Consider the following 19,800-nt stretch of genomic DNA (forward strand, 5'->3'; position numbering starts at 1 on the left):
GACTTTCTGTGTTCCTTGTAAATAAACAAGATTGTATCAAGGAAAATACCAATATCTACTCCCAGCTGGACCACCTTGACAGCCCCAAACTTTCACTAGCCCCTGGGGTAGAAAAGAGTAACAATGGGAGACCGTGGATTTGATTCTACATGGCAATTCCTGTGTAAAATGGTTGCATTATTTATGCTACAATTTCCTTCAAGTACTTGGTTTCATTTGCTTTATGTAATCATCACCTGAGCTCAGTAGTTATTTGAAGCTGATGTTCTGAAAGTAGTGTCTAACGGTTGTGTGGTATGTCAATGACACCACCTTCACTCAGGCTGCACAGTTGTTTTAAAGTGTGGGTGGATGTGAATATGACGTGGGAAGAAAATTAACCTTATTCAAATGTAATTCCATTTAGATACTGCAAACATTAAACTCTTGAAAAAATAAGATGTGCCTTTAGAAATGATGCCCCGCCCCATTGCATAATTCATGATAATCAGGGAAAATGGCACAGTAGGCTTATGTTCTCTACCTTTAATGATAAATCTTTCAAGATGAAACGGGAAATAAAAAAGTCTTCTCTCTACCATATCAATCACTTCTTGACAGAATGGTCCTTTCTTAAATTTCTCTAGTGGCAATTTCCCAGATTAGTCTTTCTTCTCTGCTATAGTTTTTGTAGTTCGACTCACTGAAACTCATTTGAAGTTTTCAATTTGAAGCAAATTACTTTGAACCTTTTTTAGTGCTTTACCTTAATTTTTTTACACAGAGCTAAACTGAGCTGCAAGTCAGGAGATCCAGGGTGATCTTTGGGAACTTGCACAGTATAACCAAAATTGGACATAAATATTAGTTTGCAAGGTTTTTTTTTGTTTTGATATTTTAAGATTATTTTTCAAATATTTCTTAAAATCGATTGTGTTCCAGTGAAATACGCAATGGAAACACCCTAGTTTTGTAAATAATTATATGCAAAGAAAATACTTACAAGCTGTTGATTTTGTAGCACTCCCTCAAAGTGAAAGTTTGTAATAAATAAATAAATAAAATTGTTATGCTTTATGAAAGTGAGGCCTTGACTTTTATGCTGCTGAAATTAAACAGTTATAGCCAAAGCAAGTAAAGTGTTACTGTAATTCAAAGAGTGGGGGAAAGGAAGAAAGGCATTGAGGAGCAGTTTATGTTTATTGCAAGTCTATTGACAGGTCTTCATATATACCTTGAAGAATTGCTTTATTATGAATCATGATTTGTTGTATGTATGCATGTATGTCAGTATTTATTTAGTGTTTGTGTATTCGCCAAGGCAAGCGTTCTTAGCGGGCAAGTGCAGCTTTCTAAACCCACCACTGAATTTGGTTAGCGGGCACTCATCAGCATTGTGTATCATTGTTTGTTTTGCACCATAGCTGAAGCGTGGATTGTCTTATGTCAATATATAAATCTCCTTGTAAATATGGATATGTGGTGCAATTACATTGTTGCTTCTATTAAAATACACAGATTTGAACAATATAAAATATTTTGAGGTTAAAAAGGAGACAAAACTAGCTAAACTATTTTAAAAATATGTAAGTATTATTCAAGCTTCTTTCTAGTTAAAATGCTACAATCTTCTAGAATCTATAGGTTTACCTTTTAGCTCCAAAAGTATTTTTGATCCTATTTCTAAAAGAGATTTTCAGCTGGCAATCATCTGCTGAAATTAAAGGTGAACTGACAAGACTTTTTAAAAAATGGAAATGAAAAATGAGCCCTTGTTAGTTAACTATGCCCTTTTGTAGATTTAAAAATTGCAAATAAATATGTATGTAAAAGCTGAGCTGACAAGCTTTTCCCTGTTAAGACTGCAGCTTACACGATCAGGGTTCAGACATAAAGACTGTGTAGTTCTCTTGCAATAGTTAATGGCATCATTAGTTTTGGCTGTTTATCAGAGCAAGGCATTCAAGCTGATAGTCTCCTGGCATAGTGCACTCAGTGAGAGGAGTCTTGTCTGTTGCACGCTCTTTCAACTTCTTGGTCCAAAAGACACCAAAGCTCCAATCCTACAAACATACATGGGAGTAAGTTTAGGCATTTAATTGAGCAGAACTACTTGTATGCTTAAATGTATACAAGATCAGGGTCTCTGTTGATTGACTTTTAGTGGAAACTGTACAGCTTGTCTGTTTTCAGGCTTTTGAGAAAGGGTGAGCTGTACAGGAATTCTAATTGGCTAAATAGATATACTTTAAAAAAAATAAAGTATATGAATGTTTAAGGTTGATGGACCAGAGAGGCACATTAAGAAAACAAATTTAAATAAATGATCTAACGCTTACCATAATAATCTAACCCTCCTTTATGAGTTAACATTGTTAACAGGAAACACAACACTGTCATCAAATCTGTAGGGCTGTGTGTGGTTAACTTGACTTTAATAGTCCCGCTCCTGGGCCTGTTCAAAGCCCATTGAATTGGTGACAGATTCTCCCACTGATTTCAAAGGGTTTGGGGTCAGACCTTAAATCGGAGATTCATTTTCAGCTATTTAGGCCCACTCCTACCAAAAGCTAAATCCCCATTAACTTCAGTGAGAGCAGGATTATGCCCATTACTTGTAAAATGATATTAAATATATATTCTGTTAACGATTTGGGAATCTTAAACAACCTTATTCATTTATTACTATTTTTAACATCCTTTCATTTCACAGAAAGAACTCTGATTTCTCTGCTGGTGGCTCCTGCTCTCACGCCTGTTTCCATAGAAACAGGCATTAGTACAGTGAAAGTTTTAAAACAGTAATTATTTTAAAACACTGGGAATGGGCAAATTCATTTCACCAAATTTAGAACCCACTCAAAAAATCACGGAGTTTAGATTTAGAACAGACATAGAAACTTTTAATGTTCTCAGCTGCTGTGTGGGTTTTATTTTTGTTTGCATTTTAATTCCCTGATTAGTCCTCTAAACAGGGCATGGTTTACCTTCAAAGACGAATTTTTATTGTGTACACAGTGTTATGATAGATAGCTTCCTCATAGGGGGTGTGATAGAGTGATAGTATGTTTACCTATAAGGTAATGTCTAGGAACTTAGAGGAAGTCAACTTTCAGAAAACTGTTGATAAGTATGTGGAAGAAGGACCAAAGTATGAATGTTGGAGACTCTTGGCTCTCTCTTCCTACTTGAATACTGAACATGCAGCTCAGACTTGTATTTATTTATAAACTCTTGCTGTTTTTCTTTATAAATAAAAGTTCCCTTGAAAAACACTGCTTTATATTAAAGGAAGAAATACTTAATGAGACCCTGTTGTGCGAAACCCAAACACCGTGATAGTCCTAGATCTTGAGTCCAGAAGAGACCTCATCCCATCTCCCATATATCACAGGCTACCAACACCACCCAGCATTTACATACTAAACCCAACAACCAAAATGCAAGCAAAGTATTAAACCCACAGGAGACTAGACTTTGCCAGAAGCAGAGAATAGGAGGGACACCAAAGTCTGAGGGACGTGCTGGCCGCTGCTTCCCGCAGCTCCCATTGGCCGGGAACGGTGAACCACGGCCACTGGGAGCTGCAGGCAGCTGTGCCTGCAGACGGTCAGTGTAAACAAACTGTCTTGGGGCCCGCCAGTGGATTACCCTGACGGGCCGCAGGTTGCCCACCGCTGAATTATTCTCTAAATAGTAGTGGAAACAGGATCTGGAAGCAACCGACAAAGGAATTGTTTACCCTGGTGGTTGTTTCTGCTTTCATTGCCAATGATATCTATGTTGCATTGGTGAAAATGAGATTAAATCTTATGACAAATTTCTCAATAATTTAACAGAGATGGAACTGATGAGATTCTATAGAAATTGCATAGGGTCCTGAAAAAATTATTCTAAACCTCTACACAGTTTAATAGACAATAGGGCTTTAGAACTATCTCATACTTCTAAAGCAGGAATTTAATTATGTATTAAATGCTTCAGAATTGTTCAATAAACCTACAGAAAGATTATAATTTGCTATTATGCTCTATAGAACTTTTATACAAGAAAAACTTTTTAATGCAATAGCTATTAAAACTTTCACTTATCTTGCTGTTATTTCTTTGTCATTGGAAATGACACAAATGAGACAGAATGGCAGCCCTTAACACAGGCTTTATTTTGTATATTTATATTTATTTAGTAATTTCTATGGTGATTATTGCTATGGTCACTGTGGTAACTAAGAGGCTATATAAGGCATAGCACCATCATATCTAAGCAACATTTTAAAAACTGAAATTACAAATACAATATTTTCCTAAATTGGGAAACTATAGTCTACATTTTTCCACTCTCATCAAAGAGACTTTTGCCGAGAGCCAGGATTTACCAACACCTTATGTCACAGAAACACTAGACTATAGAAGTCTCTTTTGTATCATGCTTTGCAAGTGATGAGATTGAGGCTCACATGGATTACTATAGGGAATATATCTAGTTCAACTATCCCTCACGAATACATTCGCTAACAAATTCATCTCATTGTCTATTAACCAGTTATCCACAGACTGGGATTTTTATGAATGTTTATTATTTTGAATCATGCGATGAATAGTTTGTGTAGGCAAGGAGCCTATGGTTTGTATATGAACTTGAACTGGTTACTATTTCTCACTGTATGATTGGTCACCTGGGTCACAAAATATTGTTTCTGTTTCCTAACTTTATCCATAGGAGGAATCCTTTTTTTCCCCCCTGTTTGCAGATTATCCACAAACATTGTTCAAATCTATTGTGCTGAGGAATAAAATGGTTTTCAGAATGGCCACTGAAGCACTTCCATAGTGAATATTCTCATGAACAGCTTTTCACACTAGTGAAAACTTTCCCCAGTCCTTTTGATTTCATTAACATTCTTATGAATACAGATTCACAAAACATTTGCAAATATATGAAAAGGAAGAACTGTGACCATCAGCTAAGCAAATCGGTGGGGTTAATTCACTGGGATATTTGGGTACTGTTTTGCTGTATTGTTACAGCTGTAATTTGACTACTGGAGACCATGCTACTGAAAACATCTTTCTTTTTCCTCTCTACCAAATTCAGCCATTGAGACTTTACAGACTTACGGTCCCCACTAGTTGCAACTGCCATAATGTGTTATAGGTTGAGAATTGTGTTTTGATAATTTTGGGGACTTTCTGGTAGTATTCAGTATTCACCTAGAGTTGTACCTTGAAGTGAAATTGCAGTCAGCAAATAATGCAGAGCACAGATGTATTAAGCTCTCCCCGGTCTATCCTACCTAACAGTCCAGCAGACAACCACTTTCTGCACGGGCTGAAACTACTGGCTGGTCTTTAGGGATGGCCTCACATACAGTAGTTGTAGTTATCAGTGAGAAAGGGATGGACAATTGTATCTAGAGGGCAGAGAATCATCTAGTTTCCAGCCAAAGGTGAAAAACGGCGTTTTTAGTCTCCCCTGCTACCTGGGAATCTAAGAGTAAAGATGAATTCAGTAAGACTTCCATTTTGACATTTGACGGGTGTACACCTTCTATCAAATGCGCAGGCACAGCTCCTGCCAGTTTTGTAGGGGTTTGTAACAAGCACTAACTCCATCTTATTCAGACACTGGAAAAGTGGGGAACCAGCAGTGTTTTGGTTAGACAAAAGTGCAAAATGGGGCTAATTTTCATCAACTTACTAGTGAGGTTACAGCTCCTAACATCTCTTTGTCCCAATGGGTGACCACATACACGTGTTGAATTAACAGGAAGATGGAAGTCAGAGTCATGGTGAAGGATGAGCAATTTGGTCAGCTATCACTCTGGATTCTTTATGAAAAGAACGAGTGGCTCCAATTCAAAGTGACACTATTCATCTCTACTGAGTTCTGCAGTGAGTCTACAGCACCCCACGATTGTTGATATTGAGGGTGATGTCATAATAATAACGATACATCTAATAATGTCAGCATCGGTATCTGACGTGTGTCCTATCCAGTGCTGAAACCTTACCGATAGCGATCCAAAAAATTAAAGGATATGAGATATTGCTGGAGTTAATCCTCTCACCTTCTCAGTCACCTTCCCCAGAAGAGGGAACTTTGGGACTAGGCAGTAATGAGCTTCTTAAGCAGAGGCCAGTCTGTGGCACATTTATTGTTCACTGGCAACTTTCTTGTCTTGAAGGAAACATTAGCAATCTTCTCGTATTATGGACCAGGCTATGTTTAACTAGCATAGAGGGGTAGGGCTACAGATGGTAGCAATGGTGGGAATTTTTCGGAGAAATATCCTAGTGTAGGCACAGCTAAAATCTCCAGTTGCGAAGCTGGAGGAAACTCTATCAGATATAATGATGCATTAGATTCCTCCTGCTGTGACAAATCTTCTGTGGAGCTGGAGAGACTGCCCTGAATCAGATCAATTGATCTTATCTGCAGAGAGGATGGAAAACTCTCAGCCAGTGATATTCACTTCTAAAACTGTCTAATGGGCTCTTACTCTGCACCCCCCCCCCCCAAGTGTCAGAAATATCCTGTTAACTTCAGCTGTTAGTTTTCTGAAATGGCCTTATTCAAATATAATAAGGCATTAAATTAAAACATTGATTCCAGTGATTTGTTTCACTTTCCTCTTTGCTTTAGTTTTTCTTTTGGGTTTACTGATCACATAAAGCAGTGAACAAATGTAACATCATTTTATGACACAAGGAATGTGTCTTTAGTCCCCAAACTTGTGAGCTTTTACCGAAGTGTGTAGTCCCATTGCTTTTACAAGGCTGCTCATATATCTATATCAGAGGGGTAGCCGTATTAGTCTGGATCTGTAAAAGCAGCAAAGAGTCCTGTGGCACCTTATAGACTAACAGACATTTTGGAGCATGAGCATGCATCCGACGAAGTGGGTATTCACCCACAAAAGCTCATGCTTCAAAACATCTATAAGGTGCCACAGGACTCTTTGCTGCTTTTACATATATCTATAGATAGACATTTACAAGTGTTTATCGGATTGTATTTACCATTTTAATTGGTAGTGCATTTCCCCTTTATACAACCAAAACATGGAATAAAAAAATTAAAGTTGGTCTCAAAAGATAAATTACACACTTATTTTTCATTGTTTTGGTCAACATTTCAATCTTTGGGGGACTAGTTAATTTACAACGGCTCAGTATAGTTACTGTATTTAACTCCAGGGACTGAACACTTTTACTGGGAAATCAGTGTTAACGGTTAACAGGGCCATGGTCACATTCGGTATATTAAGTTATTTTGGAGAAACTCAATGAAGCTGCATTAATTGGCACACTTGTGTCTCTTTATATATGTATATAAATAGTGTACATTATGGCCAGTTTCTGCTCTTATATCTGTGAATAGAAATACATATTTATGTATTATATGTGTGAATAGAAATACATATTTATGAGCAGTGTAACTATTCTGTGGCTGTTAGCCTGTTTTTTCTCATAAGTTAACTAGCAGAACAAGAATTAGCAATCAGTTATTTACAGTCTATATCCAACACTATTAGTATTAAAAGGTAGGATTTTTCCAGGTTTCACTTGTTATATAAAGCTCCCCACAATTATCTTTGTATCGTCCCAAAATATTTTTGGGGGGAAGGGGAAACTTGTAGCTGGTTTACTTCAAAGTGTTGAGAAGAGTTAATTATCAAAACATTGAAATGTTCTCCTTTTCTTTTTTTCCTCTCTCACACAAACACACCAGTACCCAATCTATACAGATTAGATAAATTAATGTTTGTACCTTCGATTGCTCCCTCTTCGGTTGCTTAAATACAGTACATTTCAGTTTTCTCATAAAATAGGTTGCCTAGGGCACTAATTAAGAATAACATGTTTTTAATATGATGTAAGCAGGAAATTGAAATAACTTGAATTATTTATGGGTATTTATCATACTTACCCATATGATCTACAAAAACAATGTGGGACAGTTAAATATGGGCACTTGGTATCATGCATTTTTAAATAGATGTACAGATAAATTAAATTACTATATTTACAAGATGTATTGTGGTATATACTATTTTAACATATTTTCTTGCTTTTCTGATAAATGTATGCTCCTTTTCATTCTTTCCCAACATTCTGAGAGTATATACTGCATCGCTTTTATGTGAAACCAATTGATTACTGTCACTTGGTAATCTTGCTGAGGCTCAAGCTCACTTTTATAATGAAAATGTGATTCTTTTTTCCTGCGCTTTGTCAGATTCATCTATTGCACATAAATGTGTCCTGAAAGTTGGCTGGTAGCTATTTTATGCATTTGTTATAGGAAATTTCAGCAAGTAGTGTTCACTACAAAACCTTGTTAAGCCTCTCTGTGAAGTAACGATTTTTTTTCTTTTTTCTCCCCGAAAGGATAATATTTGTTTCTGTTTGTTAAAACAACATGTTATGTAAAAGCTTACTGCCTCTAGTAATAAGGACATGGTTGATTTAAAACAATATAATTTCTTTATATGCCATATGAAATACAAACAAAAGTCAACATAGTAAACGAGATGCATACAAGATACAGCTAGTGGGATGTTTACTGTTAATTTTAAAATCACATGCCTTGGCTGAGCACTTTTGATACTGGGGAGTGAAACAGCCCCACACTCCAAGCCCCACGAACCCAAGTTGGCTGGCATGGGCCAGCTGGGTTTTTCTTTTGTGGTGTAGACATACCCTAGGAGTTCCATCTAGGGGATGTGCTTAATCACAGCTTGTTCTAAATCACAATCTGTCCCAAAACAGCCACACTAACCGTCTGGGCTGTGCTGTCAGACTCCAGAACCCCAGCAGGAGTTGTATGTGTCTTCCATTGCAGAGACAGTATCTCCTCTCCTCTGGAGATAATATGGACCATTAGGGGCTCTGTGCTCTAGTTTCCACTGGGGAAATATGGGAAGGCATGTGTGAGTAGAGCCCATAATCTCTTAGGACAGGGTGGAAATATATAGAATAGTCTCATATCAGCATCTGATGCTTTAGTAATTAACTTCTCATTATTGCTACTGGATGCTTATACTTTTATAGATTTGGTGTAAAACTTTCAAAAGAACCAAAGTGTTTTAGGAACCAAAACAAGAGGGGACATTTCTTCCTTTGGGAAACCAGATGTTTTGGTCATGCAAGGTTTGATCTGAGGTGAACAGTTGCTCCGTATTTTGTGTGTAAATGTCTTTTCTGATTTCTTAAGTGTGTGTGTGTGGGGGGGGATAATTGTTGTAGAATGATTAAATGTTAATTTTATAAAGCTAAATCTATATCCCGTGGAGCTAAGGAAATAATCATGTAGATAAAGAGCATTAAAAGTCAGGATTTTGTTGTTTCTGTAGAATAGCAAGCAATGTTTGTGTTGTGGGTTCCTCCCGCCTTCTTTCTATTTAAAAAAAATCAGTGGTGATTGTACTTAAAATAATAATTTCATAATAGGTACCATAAGCCTACTTAACAGGAAATTCCAACTAATTTCTATAATTGGGACCTTGTCATTTTTATTTATTTAGGCATCTGATTGAAGATGTTACTTCTCTGGGCTTCTCATAGATAATGAATTGTTTTTCTGGACACACTCAGTCCCCGGTTCATGTTCAGAGTCACAGTTACAGGGCTAACTGCACTTCTGTTCCCTTTGTGGTCTTTCTAAGTGCTTCCCTTCAGGTATCAGGCTTTGTGACTGTCCCTGTCATGTGGTAGAATTCCACCATTCTCCAACTCATAGACCAGGCCTTGGGCTACCGCACCCTGTTTATCAACCATTCTTGAGCAGCACACCTGACTGAGTTTGGTGCCTTCAGACTCCCTTTAGGTGTCTGGGACCAGTGATATCCAGTGACTAGAAAACCTGTTAAACTAAACCAATATATATACATATATAGCATAAATATCCCAGTAGTTAGGACAACATATAGGATACATAAATTATTAAAAAGCATCACCAAATCAGGCTGAGGATTCTCATACTTTCTTCCATAGTTTGGACTGCATCACAATGCAGGTTGTCTTGTGGACACATCCTTTCCCATTTGCAGTTGTAATCACATAACATCCCCTGTGACATCTACAGCAATTGCTTACCTTGAAAAGTAACATTAGGAGAGTATTAGATATATTTTTCTGCTTTTTTAAAAATGTGACTTTGTAGCTGGAAAGAAGGAAAGTTAGCACCCAAGTGACCATCCAGTTCTCTACTGAACCTTAGTAAGTGTTTGGAGAGCGACCAATGGCCTCCAGATTTAGAACTGCTGCTATGCCTTACATTCCCTTCCATGTGCTATTCATGAAAAATGTGAATATTTGATTGAGAACTTTAGATTCCAATACAATAAAAAGGCAGAAATCCTAAATGTAATTCTGCCATGTGGGAATTGTGTCCTTGCTTTGTTCTTGTAAGGTGGAGTTGCAGATTATAAATCAGGTGTGGGAAATTTACCTTGCAATTTATTAGCTGCTGATTGTCCTGATGTGCACTTTTAGGTTAAATAAGTGATACTACATCGAGTTGAAGACTTTTTTTCATATGCATATATGCACACTACTGGATAAATTATGGGGAAGACTCAGATATTACTGTGCAATAAACTGTATTGCCATGGAATAAGATACCTGTTTTTGACATGATGGAATAGTGAAACTGTAAAATGAGTGGCTGTCAGGGTGAGAGAGTACAATTGCAGTACTCTTCTGCCATTCATGCTGCTCAGTGCCCTAGAGAACTGAGTCAGAGAAATAAAATAAGTTACATAAAGTTACATAGCTATCCAATGCTTGTATTTCGGGACAGCGTTGTGCTAATTATTAAAACAAAGAAAGTAAAAATATCAAAATGTACTGTATTTTTAAATGATCTGAGCGGAGGTAGAAAGAGAATGTTGCAAAGTCTCATTGTAAAATTCTAAACTTCTTTATACAGCATGACCTAGTGATTGAGGTCTAGTGGCTGGAGAATAGGAGCAATTGTGTAGACGTGGATTCTATTTTTGGCTGTGGCACCAGCTCATTCTGGGTAGGGTTTTCAAAGAATATTATAGAAAATAAATCCCAGTTCCCATTGAAAATCCCAGCTATTGTGTCTTTGGGATCTTGCAAACCTTTATGCACAGGATTAACTTTACTTATATGGGCAGGCATCATACAAAGACTTACATGTGTTTAATTTTACAGACAGGAGTGGTTTTATTCCAGCAAATGAGACTATTCATGTGTGTACTGTTAAATATGTGCACGTTTGTGAGATCAGAGCCATGGGCGACATATTATTCATGGCCCTGATCCTGCATTATCATCTTAGGAACAAAGGTCTGTGCTATCAGTTCCTGTAGTAGGACTGGGGCTCGCAGTGGTTCCATGGAAATCAGTCGGACTACCAGGTGAATCAAACGTATTCATATGCATAGATACTTAAAATATCAGACTGTCCCCAAAGCCAGATTTTCAAAACAGCTCAACTCCCATTTAGACACATAAAGAAGTAGCCAAATTTTCTAAAGTGCTCAGCATTCAAGAGCTCTTACCAAGAGCAGTGGGAACTTCTGGGTACTGAACACTTCTTAAAATCTGCTCACTTCATTTAGGTGCTCAAGTGAGAGCTGACCTCTTCTGAATCTCTGTCCTTAAGTTTGTACAAGGGAAATACTATTCCATTGCAAATTGAAATTCCTTTATGAGAAGAGTTATGTAAGCACAAACTATTTTAGTATTTTATTTATGATGATATTAAATAGTATGTTTATAATTAATGAAACACACTCAAAATATTTTGAAAGGGGTATCAAACCCCGACTGAAATGAGAACCACATTTGGATATTTTTAAGTTCATTCTGATTTTGCAGCTAACATAAATTTAAATGTAATTTGTGCAATAAAATTAAATAATATCATAAGGAAGCAGTATTCATTTGTTTCAAAAAGAAAATTACCATACCTGGGAACTTACATGTGCCATTTATGTGTCCAGTTCCTATATGTGTACAGGAGGCCTACCTTCACATCTGCTTACTTTACAGCGTTCAAATGTACATATAGCTAAAATGTATGAAGGAAGTGGTTGGGGAAAACAGGTTAATTATATATTACCCAATGGACGGGAAGGTCATGGAACAATAATAAATTTTTAAATACTTCTTAAACTATATAATTACTGTCTAGACTATAGGGATCTACCACTCTATCAAGTAGACAAAATATAGTGTAAGAAATTGCTTTGTTACAGAATCATCCAGTAGGAAAGGCAACTCTCAAGTCATTTCTGAGATTGGTTATTTGTTTTGTGGCTATATAACTACTTTGTGATTGATTATTTTTTTTTAAAAAGAGCAGACAGCAGGGATTTTAAATACGGTAATTTATCTGTGATGTACCTACATTAGCTGAAAGCAAATAGTTTAAGCATGTAGTAATTAACATTTTATGTAGGGATCAACATGGGCCAATCCTTAGTGTGTCTACACTAGCAACTGTACATGTGTCCATATGTGGTTGTGCTATAAGCCCCTATTGTCCACACCTAAGTCCCAGAAGCGCCTGGCTGAAGGTGAGTAGAGGTTGAGTAAGCTAGCACACCTGAGGAGTGTGGGTAAGTACACACCTTAGTATGGCCCCATACCTCTGCTAGTTGTCAGTGTGGACAGAGATAAGACGTGTACCAGATCTCAAGTTTCCATAGTCCTCCACCCTCATTCCCACAATGCACTGAACCCCTTTGTTCCTGATCTCTCCCATTCTATAAAGGTCCCTAACTCCCATTTTCACTGGTAGTAGCAAGCTGCACTGACCATATCAGAACAGCTTTACACTGCACTCTTCACAAGCCACGTCTACACTACCCACCGGATCGGCGGGTAATAATTGATCTATCAGGAATCGATTTATTGCGTTTCATTTAGACACGATAAATCGATCCCCGAATCGACGCCCGTACACTCCACCTCGACAGGAGGAGTAAGTGTAGTTGACTGGGGAGCCGTGGCGGTTGACTTGCCGCCATGAGGACAGCCAGGTAGGTCGAACTAAGATACTTTGACTTCAGCTACACAAATAGCGTAGCTGAAGTTGCATATCTTAGATCGATTCCCCCCTCCCCCCAGTGTAATCCAGCCCCCAGATCAGTATAGGGAAAAATGCATCTTGTCCAAGAACAGCTCCTTGGCCAGCTGACCACACCCAGGTGCTGATCATTGTGTGTTTGGAGTACACTGTTCTCCACAGCTTCCCCCAGAGCAGCAGCAACATTCACATGCACCAGGAAATTTCCTGGAGGGTGGAGCAGATGGGCATTCAGCGGACTCTGGCCTGGTGCTGGAAATGCATCAAGCACTTGAGACTCCTGTACAGGAGCCTGAAGAGGCTCACGATCCCCTTCTCAATCCTGCAGATCTCATTTTGCTTCAGAACAGAACACAACTGTAGAACACTTGGGTTGTCTGAGGAAAAGTTAATCACAGCAGGTCTCTCTCCCTTGGAAGATTACACAATTTTTATAGTCCCTTTCTCTGATGTCTGGCCTCTCTCCTCACTGAGCCGTGGTGCACAAGGCAAAGATAGGGGTGGGAAGGATCTGGTCTGGTGGTTTGATAAACACGGTGCAGTATCCCTTTGCAGTGGAGAGGTGGGGGCTTGTGGCACCAATGACCTTTCAACCTACAAATGAACACTCCACAGCCATTCTGTAATTCCTGAGCTTAAAACGGAAATCCCTCTTTTTCCAGGGTCATTGATGCTGGGGTACAGTTTCATGAGCCTAGTCAGGAGGTAGTATGTGTGGTGCCTCAAAATGACAGCAGAGACCCACTGTAAAGAACAATGTAGTTTCAAGGGAATCAAGTCCTTTCTTCACCCTTCAAGGTCTTCAGCATCCTAGTGTCATGAGCCTTTCCCATGTTTATATTCTGCGTCTGTGGTCCACTAAGCCTTGCCAAATGAGTGAATTGTAACCTTTTCTGTTCACATACTAATTCACCACTTATGGTGGGCAAAGTATTTGGATATGGGAGCCACTGATGTCCCCTGCACAGTTTGGAAACCCCATCCTCTGAAATTGAGCTATTTCTGGAGCTTTTCTCATGGCAGCTACCTGTGAGTAGATCACAGTGCTAATTGTCTCACAGACCTTCAAACCATGACAACATCAGTGGATTTTCTAACCTCAATGGCTTGCAATGGACTTCTAGCTGTCTGGTGTTGCCAGCTTCCACAGGGCACTGGCACCCCACTTCTGAACCAGTATGACTTCCCTGAATTGAGTATTCTGGTGCTGGAAGTTTGGTGCAAGCTCCTCACACATCTCCATGAAGGTCTCTTTCCTCATCTGGAAATTCTGAAACCAGTGCTGGTTATCCCAGGTTTCCAAAATGATGGGATGCTAGCACACGATGCTGGTTCTTCTGCACCAGTATTGATGGTGCAGCCACAGGCATACTTTACCAATGTCAGCATTCTCTGTATTTGTACCATGTGAACTGAAAGTTATTGTTAAGCCTCTAAGTGAACCATCTTCAATGTGTCAGAAAGTTCTGCACAAATTCCATCCAGCATTTCACCAATCACTTACTCCTCTGCATAAGCATTTGTCCTACAATAAGGAACAGAAACAGATCATCATCCCATTGCTTCATATTTTCCACCTGCTTTTGCCGGGAATAACAGTGAGGGGCAATATGATCAGTAACTGCCATTGGCAAATGTGTGAAGGAGGGGAATAGTACCAGCAACACTCAGCAAAGCAGTTCCTAGTGTGTGTCTCTGATACACACAACCCTGGGACACCACCCCTGAAATGTTAGCACCAAAGTTGCGTAATGACAGTGGCAGTCTGGATGCTGGTATACGCTTATGAACAGTGTTATGCCCATGTCCAGCACAGCATAATGTGGGCACTCAGCCTGGGTTTGGGGAGCATGCGTGAACATGTACATGATCCAGTACTCAAGTGTATGCTCCAGTGTAGACATAACCTTAGTGTCTACATGGGGTTTTTTTTGGTTTTTTTTTTTTTTGCAGGACTGGGGCTTAGTTTCACTTTTAAAAGGAAAAGAGAGCCTTAGTCTTTCCTCTTTTGTTCTATAGGAAATGCAGAAAAATCCTACAAATCCTCTGAGCTTACTTATGAACTCCTTGGCTGCTGCCACCATGGTAGGATCTGGATGATTGTAATTTTACAATGTCAAAATTACAATCATCCAGATCCTACCATGGTGGCAGCAGCCAAGGAGTTCACAAGTAAGCTCAGAGGAGTGTCGGGAACTACAAAGGTGGCCTTTGCACTCACCTTTCCTGGGCTAGTTGTGAGTGAGGTCTGATCCCTGCTCTAAGTTATGTGAAAACTGCATGGGGCCAAAATGCCAGCTGGGGATCAGTGATGCATCGTGAAGCCCTGGCTGCCCCAGCTTATGCCCCTATGAATGTCTGCAGTAGAGAGGACAGTGACACAGAAACAGCTGTGCCAGCTCTACACCACTAGAGGATTCCCCTACACTGAGGTGATCCTCACATTGCCTATATCTGCTCTATGGCCAGATTCTGCCAATACTGTTGTGTAAAGTGGATGTACAGTTCCCCAGAATCGTGGCTAAGATGTCACGAAATACAAAAGAAGAGGGGCTTTTCATAGCATCCCTCAGACATGTGGCCATATGGCACATCCTGTATGTTTTATAACACATTATTAAACAGCATATGGCACAATTCTGCATTGCTTGTTCACATAAAAGCTCTCTCAGAAGTTAAGCTGTGAAAGGAATGCAGGATAATGACCAAAGACAGTAACACATTAAGCTACACATTTAAAAAGAATTACAAATACAAAAATACAAAAACTGTACAAAGTTGCTTGCTAATTTCTTTAACAAAATTTAGATTTATCTCAGCTAAAAGGCACTAGTCAGTGAATTATTAGCTATCAACCTATATTTGACATGTGTACACTTCTGACAAGATGTATGTGTGTGAAGTGCATGCTTAGGTTGTAAAAAAAAACCTCAGGCCTCCATCCATTTTCCTACAAATAATAATAATAATAATAATAATAAAAAAACCCACAACACCAATAAAAAAAACTCACTTTGATTCCTCACATAGAGTCCAAATGGATTCATCACGGGTCCTGCAAAGGAATAAGTGAAGGTAATAAGGATTTGTCCTTGAAGAGCCCTTTGCAATATTAGTGATAATTATTCACAGTATGCTCATATTTACTTTTATATATATATGTATAATATATTATACAGCAAAGATAGGTTATAGACCAAAGATTCAGGCTGTCTGCAGCCAAAGTGAATTTAATCCAGAATTATTATCTTTTGTGGGTGTGAAAGTTTGAAGGAAAAAGTCTTCAGCCAGTTTGGAATTATGAGTATATATTAAAAATCTTCTCATCCTGCTATAAAATATTGCCACATGTTTTTATCCCACACCAATAACTCCAAAGCAGGTGAACAGTTAAATTTGGCATGTCCTTAATAAAAGGCATGCCCTGACCAACTTTTGACTAGTTTTGATGTAGGAGTTATTGAAAAATACTGAAACCCCAGGAAGTTTTCTTTTTTTCCTCAGAGTATAGTCACATTTTATAACTCTTCTCCCCTGCAGCTATGAACTTTTAAAAATGTTCATGTTGTATTCACGCCTAAATTAACACTCATGCTAGATTTTGCCCTCTATTGTGCGTGCACAAATGCCATTGCCATTGCATGGATTTGGGTTCAAGTATAATAGTCAAGGGCTGATTTGGTCTTTCAGGTTTTGCTTAATTCTGAAATTTCCTGACTTGATTCATCTTCCCAAGTTCATCGACAGACAGCGAAATACATCACCTCTGATCAAATGAAAAATAAAAGCAACAGACACTCTTTTTTAGTGATGTAATAATAAAAAGGTAGCTCTAGTGGTAGGTGCCTCCTGATTGCTCAGGTCCTTTAACTTCTGTTCTAGCTAGACATAAACTGAACAATAAAGTTTTCCTGAAAGGGTATAACTAGTCATGTGGAGACACTTTAGGGCTATTGTTGAAGAAAAAATATCTATTTTGACATCCAGAAGCCAACGTATGCTTAGTAGTTGCATTTAGTAAATGTATATTGTAATGCCATCATTTTATTGCAAGCATTTCATGGTTACTGGAATAAATGATGAGGGATGTGGAACGGTGAACCAGGGTGCAAGTGCATAAGACCGGTGCTGGTGCATCTCTGGATGGGTGGGGCCTGATTTTCAAAATGTGTCCATACAATATATTTAACTTGGGGATTAATCCTTAGAATATGCCAGCGATTCTTATGCAGTCATGTAAAGTCCTGTAGTGGGATAATTATGGGAAACAAAAAAAACAAACAAAAGGGTTTTTAAAGTTAAGGAACACATGATTGTTACCATTACCCCTGGAACAGATGTGTCTGTTTTGTGCTGAGTAGGTGTTTTGCCAACTCATTTTAAGCAACTTTACTCTGAAGAGAGAGCATACTGCACATGATCGTTTTCATCATGCCACCTAATACACTACTGGAAAGCGCTGAGATATTGTGGTGTTGAGGACAATATAAGAACCTCTATAGAACATGAATAATGATGAGGGTCAAAAGGCTGAATTCAGCTTTCCTACAGCCTGTACTCATGACCCAACTTCTATACATGTGGCATTGGCCGTTAGGGAAGCACTTAGAAGAGGGAAGGAAAATCACATCAGCATGTTAGGAGAGAAACTTTGTGAGAATAGTCTCACACATTCACTAGTGAATAGCAAAAAAGTTCTGGTTTAGGAATGCTGGTAAGAGACTGACATTTATTCCTATGACCTAGTCACATGACAGGGGTCACAATTACATAAAGGTAGTAAAACTCACATGGCAAAGCTCAGCATCTATCAGTTCCAGTGGACTAAAATCCCATCCTGTAGTAAAACCCGTGGGAGATAAAATTCCCTGCAGGTATTCCACGTTGAATTAGGGTTTTCCAAAGTATCTGAGGGTGACACAGGTCGTATAGGTAGAGTGCCTAGCTCTGGGTCTTGATAGTCTCTACCTTCCAGCTTACTGGCAGCATAGCTACAGTGAAGTTGCAGTGCTCAGGATTCCCTTTGGCCATGGTGTTGCCCCAGAATCCCCAGGGGTCTAAATGAATAATATGTAGGATGTACTGTGTGTTTGCAGTAAGCTCTGTGGGGTGGGTAAGTGTATAATGTCCAATCACTTCTTTCACCGGCCCACCAATGCTCCACTCCCTCCCTCAGTGTGAACCTTGAGGACAGACTTCTGTAGGCCAAGGAATAGGGTGCTGCAGAAATGGGCAATACCCGCTTCTGCATGGGAAGGGGCAGATCAATGTAAAAAGGCTTCCCTTGCCCACTGATCTAGGGGTGTCATCAGAGCTTGTTTAAGGATTTGAAGATTTGGTCCTCTAGTGCATGCTTTAAGAATCTTCATGCTTGATATAGACTTAACTTATAATTACAAGACATTTAAAACATGCTTGATTTATTAAAAGGATATTTGAATATGTTGCCAGCAGCAGAGTTGCCAGGCATCCAGTTTTCGACCAGTACACCCTGTCTAAAAGGGACCCTGGCAGCTCCAGTCAGTACCACAGACGGGGCCGCTAAAAGTCCTGTCAGCAGCACAGCAGGGCTAAGGCAGGCTCCCGGCCTGCCCTGGCTCCGTGCAGCTACCAAAAGCAGCTGGCATGTCCGGCTCCTGGGTACAGGCGGTCACAAGAGCTCCGCGCACTGCCCCTGCCCTGAGTGCCAACTCCGCAGCTCCCATTGGTTGGGAACCACAGCCAACAGTATCTGCGGGGGCAGTGCCTGTGGGCACGGGCAGTGCGCAGAGCCTCCTGGCTCTTCCACCTAGGAGCCGAACATGCTGGCTGCTCCTGGGAGCCATCTGAGTAAGCACTGCCCAGGGCCCGCACCCCAGACACCCTCCGCATCCCAATCTCCTGTCCCAGCCCTAAGCCCCCTCCTGAACTCCTCATCCCTGGCCCCACCCCAGAGCCCACACTGCCAGCCGGAGCCCGCATCCCAAGCCCCTGCCCCAGGCATGAGCCCCCTCCTGCACTCCGAACTCCTCAATCCCAGCCCCACCCTGAGCCCGCACCCCCACCCTGAGCCCTCATCCCCTCCCACACCACAACCTCCTGCCCCAGCCCTGAGACCCCTACTGCACCCTGAAACCCTCATGCCCAGCCCTCACCTCCTCCCACACCCCAACCCAGTGAATGTGAGTGAGGGTGGGTGGTAGAAAGGTAAAGACGGAGGGAGGGGGGATGAAGTGAGTGTGGGGCAGGGCCTTGGAAAAGGGGCGGGGCAAGGGTGTTCGGTTTTGTGCCATTAGAAAGTTGGCAACCCTAGCCAGCAGTGTAACCAAAGAAGAAAGAAAAAGTTTTAGCTTTGAAAAGGAACTTTTAATAAAGAATGCTGCTGTAATTTCTTATTACTAATTAAATTCATTTACTTAAAAAGCACCATATATGTGCATGGTACTTTATAAAACAGATAACCATCAACAGAAATATAAGATAGCAAGCTTTTTAGAAACATACTGAACTGAGTAGTTTTACTATAATATACATATCTTTACATATAGAAAAACTGTTTCCATAAAATTTAAAATAACTTAAATTAAAAATAACTTGAAACTAGCAACTGTGGCAAAGTTCCTCCTCTCCTCTAGTAGGTCCTGCGCTTATTGGCGGATTTCTTCCCCTCAGTGGTTTTCCCCTTGGATGAAACCCATAGTCTGGATCAACTACTCCTATGTCTGATTAGGAGTAGCGGGGCTAGGGGGGAACCCGGGCCCACCCTCTACTCCGAGT

General features: G+C 39.8%; 1 protein-coding gene across 5 annotated transcripts in view; it reads left to right on the forward strand.

Annotated features, from left to right (window-relative positions):
• The window catches only part of CCSER1 (coiled-coil serine rich protein 1), a 1,044,860-nt gene that overhangs the window by 857,609 nt on the left and 167,451 nt on the right, over positions 1 to 19,800 (forward strand). The window contains exon 10 of one of the 5 annotated variants that reach the window (XM_045019275.1): positions 16,735 to 16,965. The exons of the other annotated variants lie outside the window; for them this stretch is intronic. Within the exon in view, the coding sequence (XP_044875210.1) occupies positions 16,735 to 16,761 (27 nt within the window). The 3' untranslated portion in view covers positions 16,762 to 16,965. Of the gene's footprint in view, positions 1 to 16,734; positions 16,966 to 19,800 lie in introns of those variants that run through there. 5 annotated transcript variants of the gene reach the window in all.

Source organism: Mauremys mutica, chromosome 5 (genome assembly GCF_020497125.1).
Source record: "Mauremys mutica isolate MM-2020 ecotype Southern chromosome 5, ASM2049712v1, whole genome shotgun sequence".
NCBI lineage: Eukaryota > Metazoa > Chordata > Testudines > Geoemydidae > Mauremys > Mauremys mutica.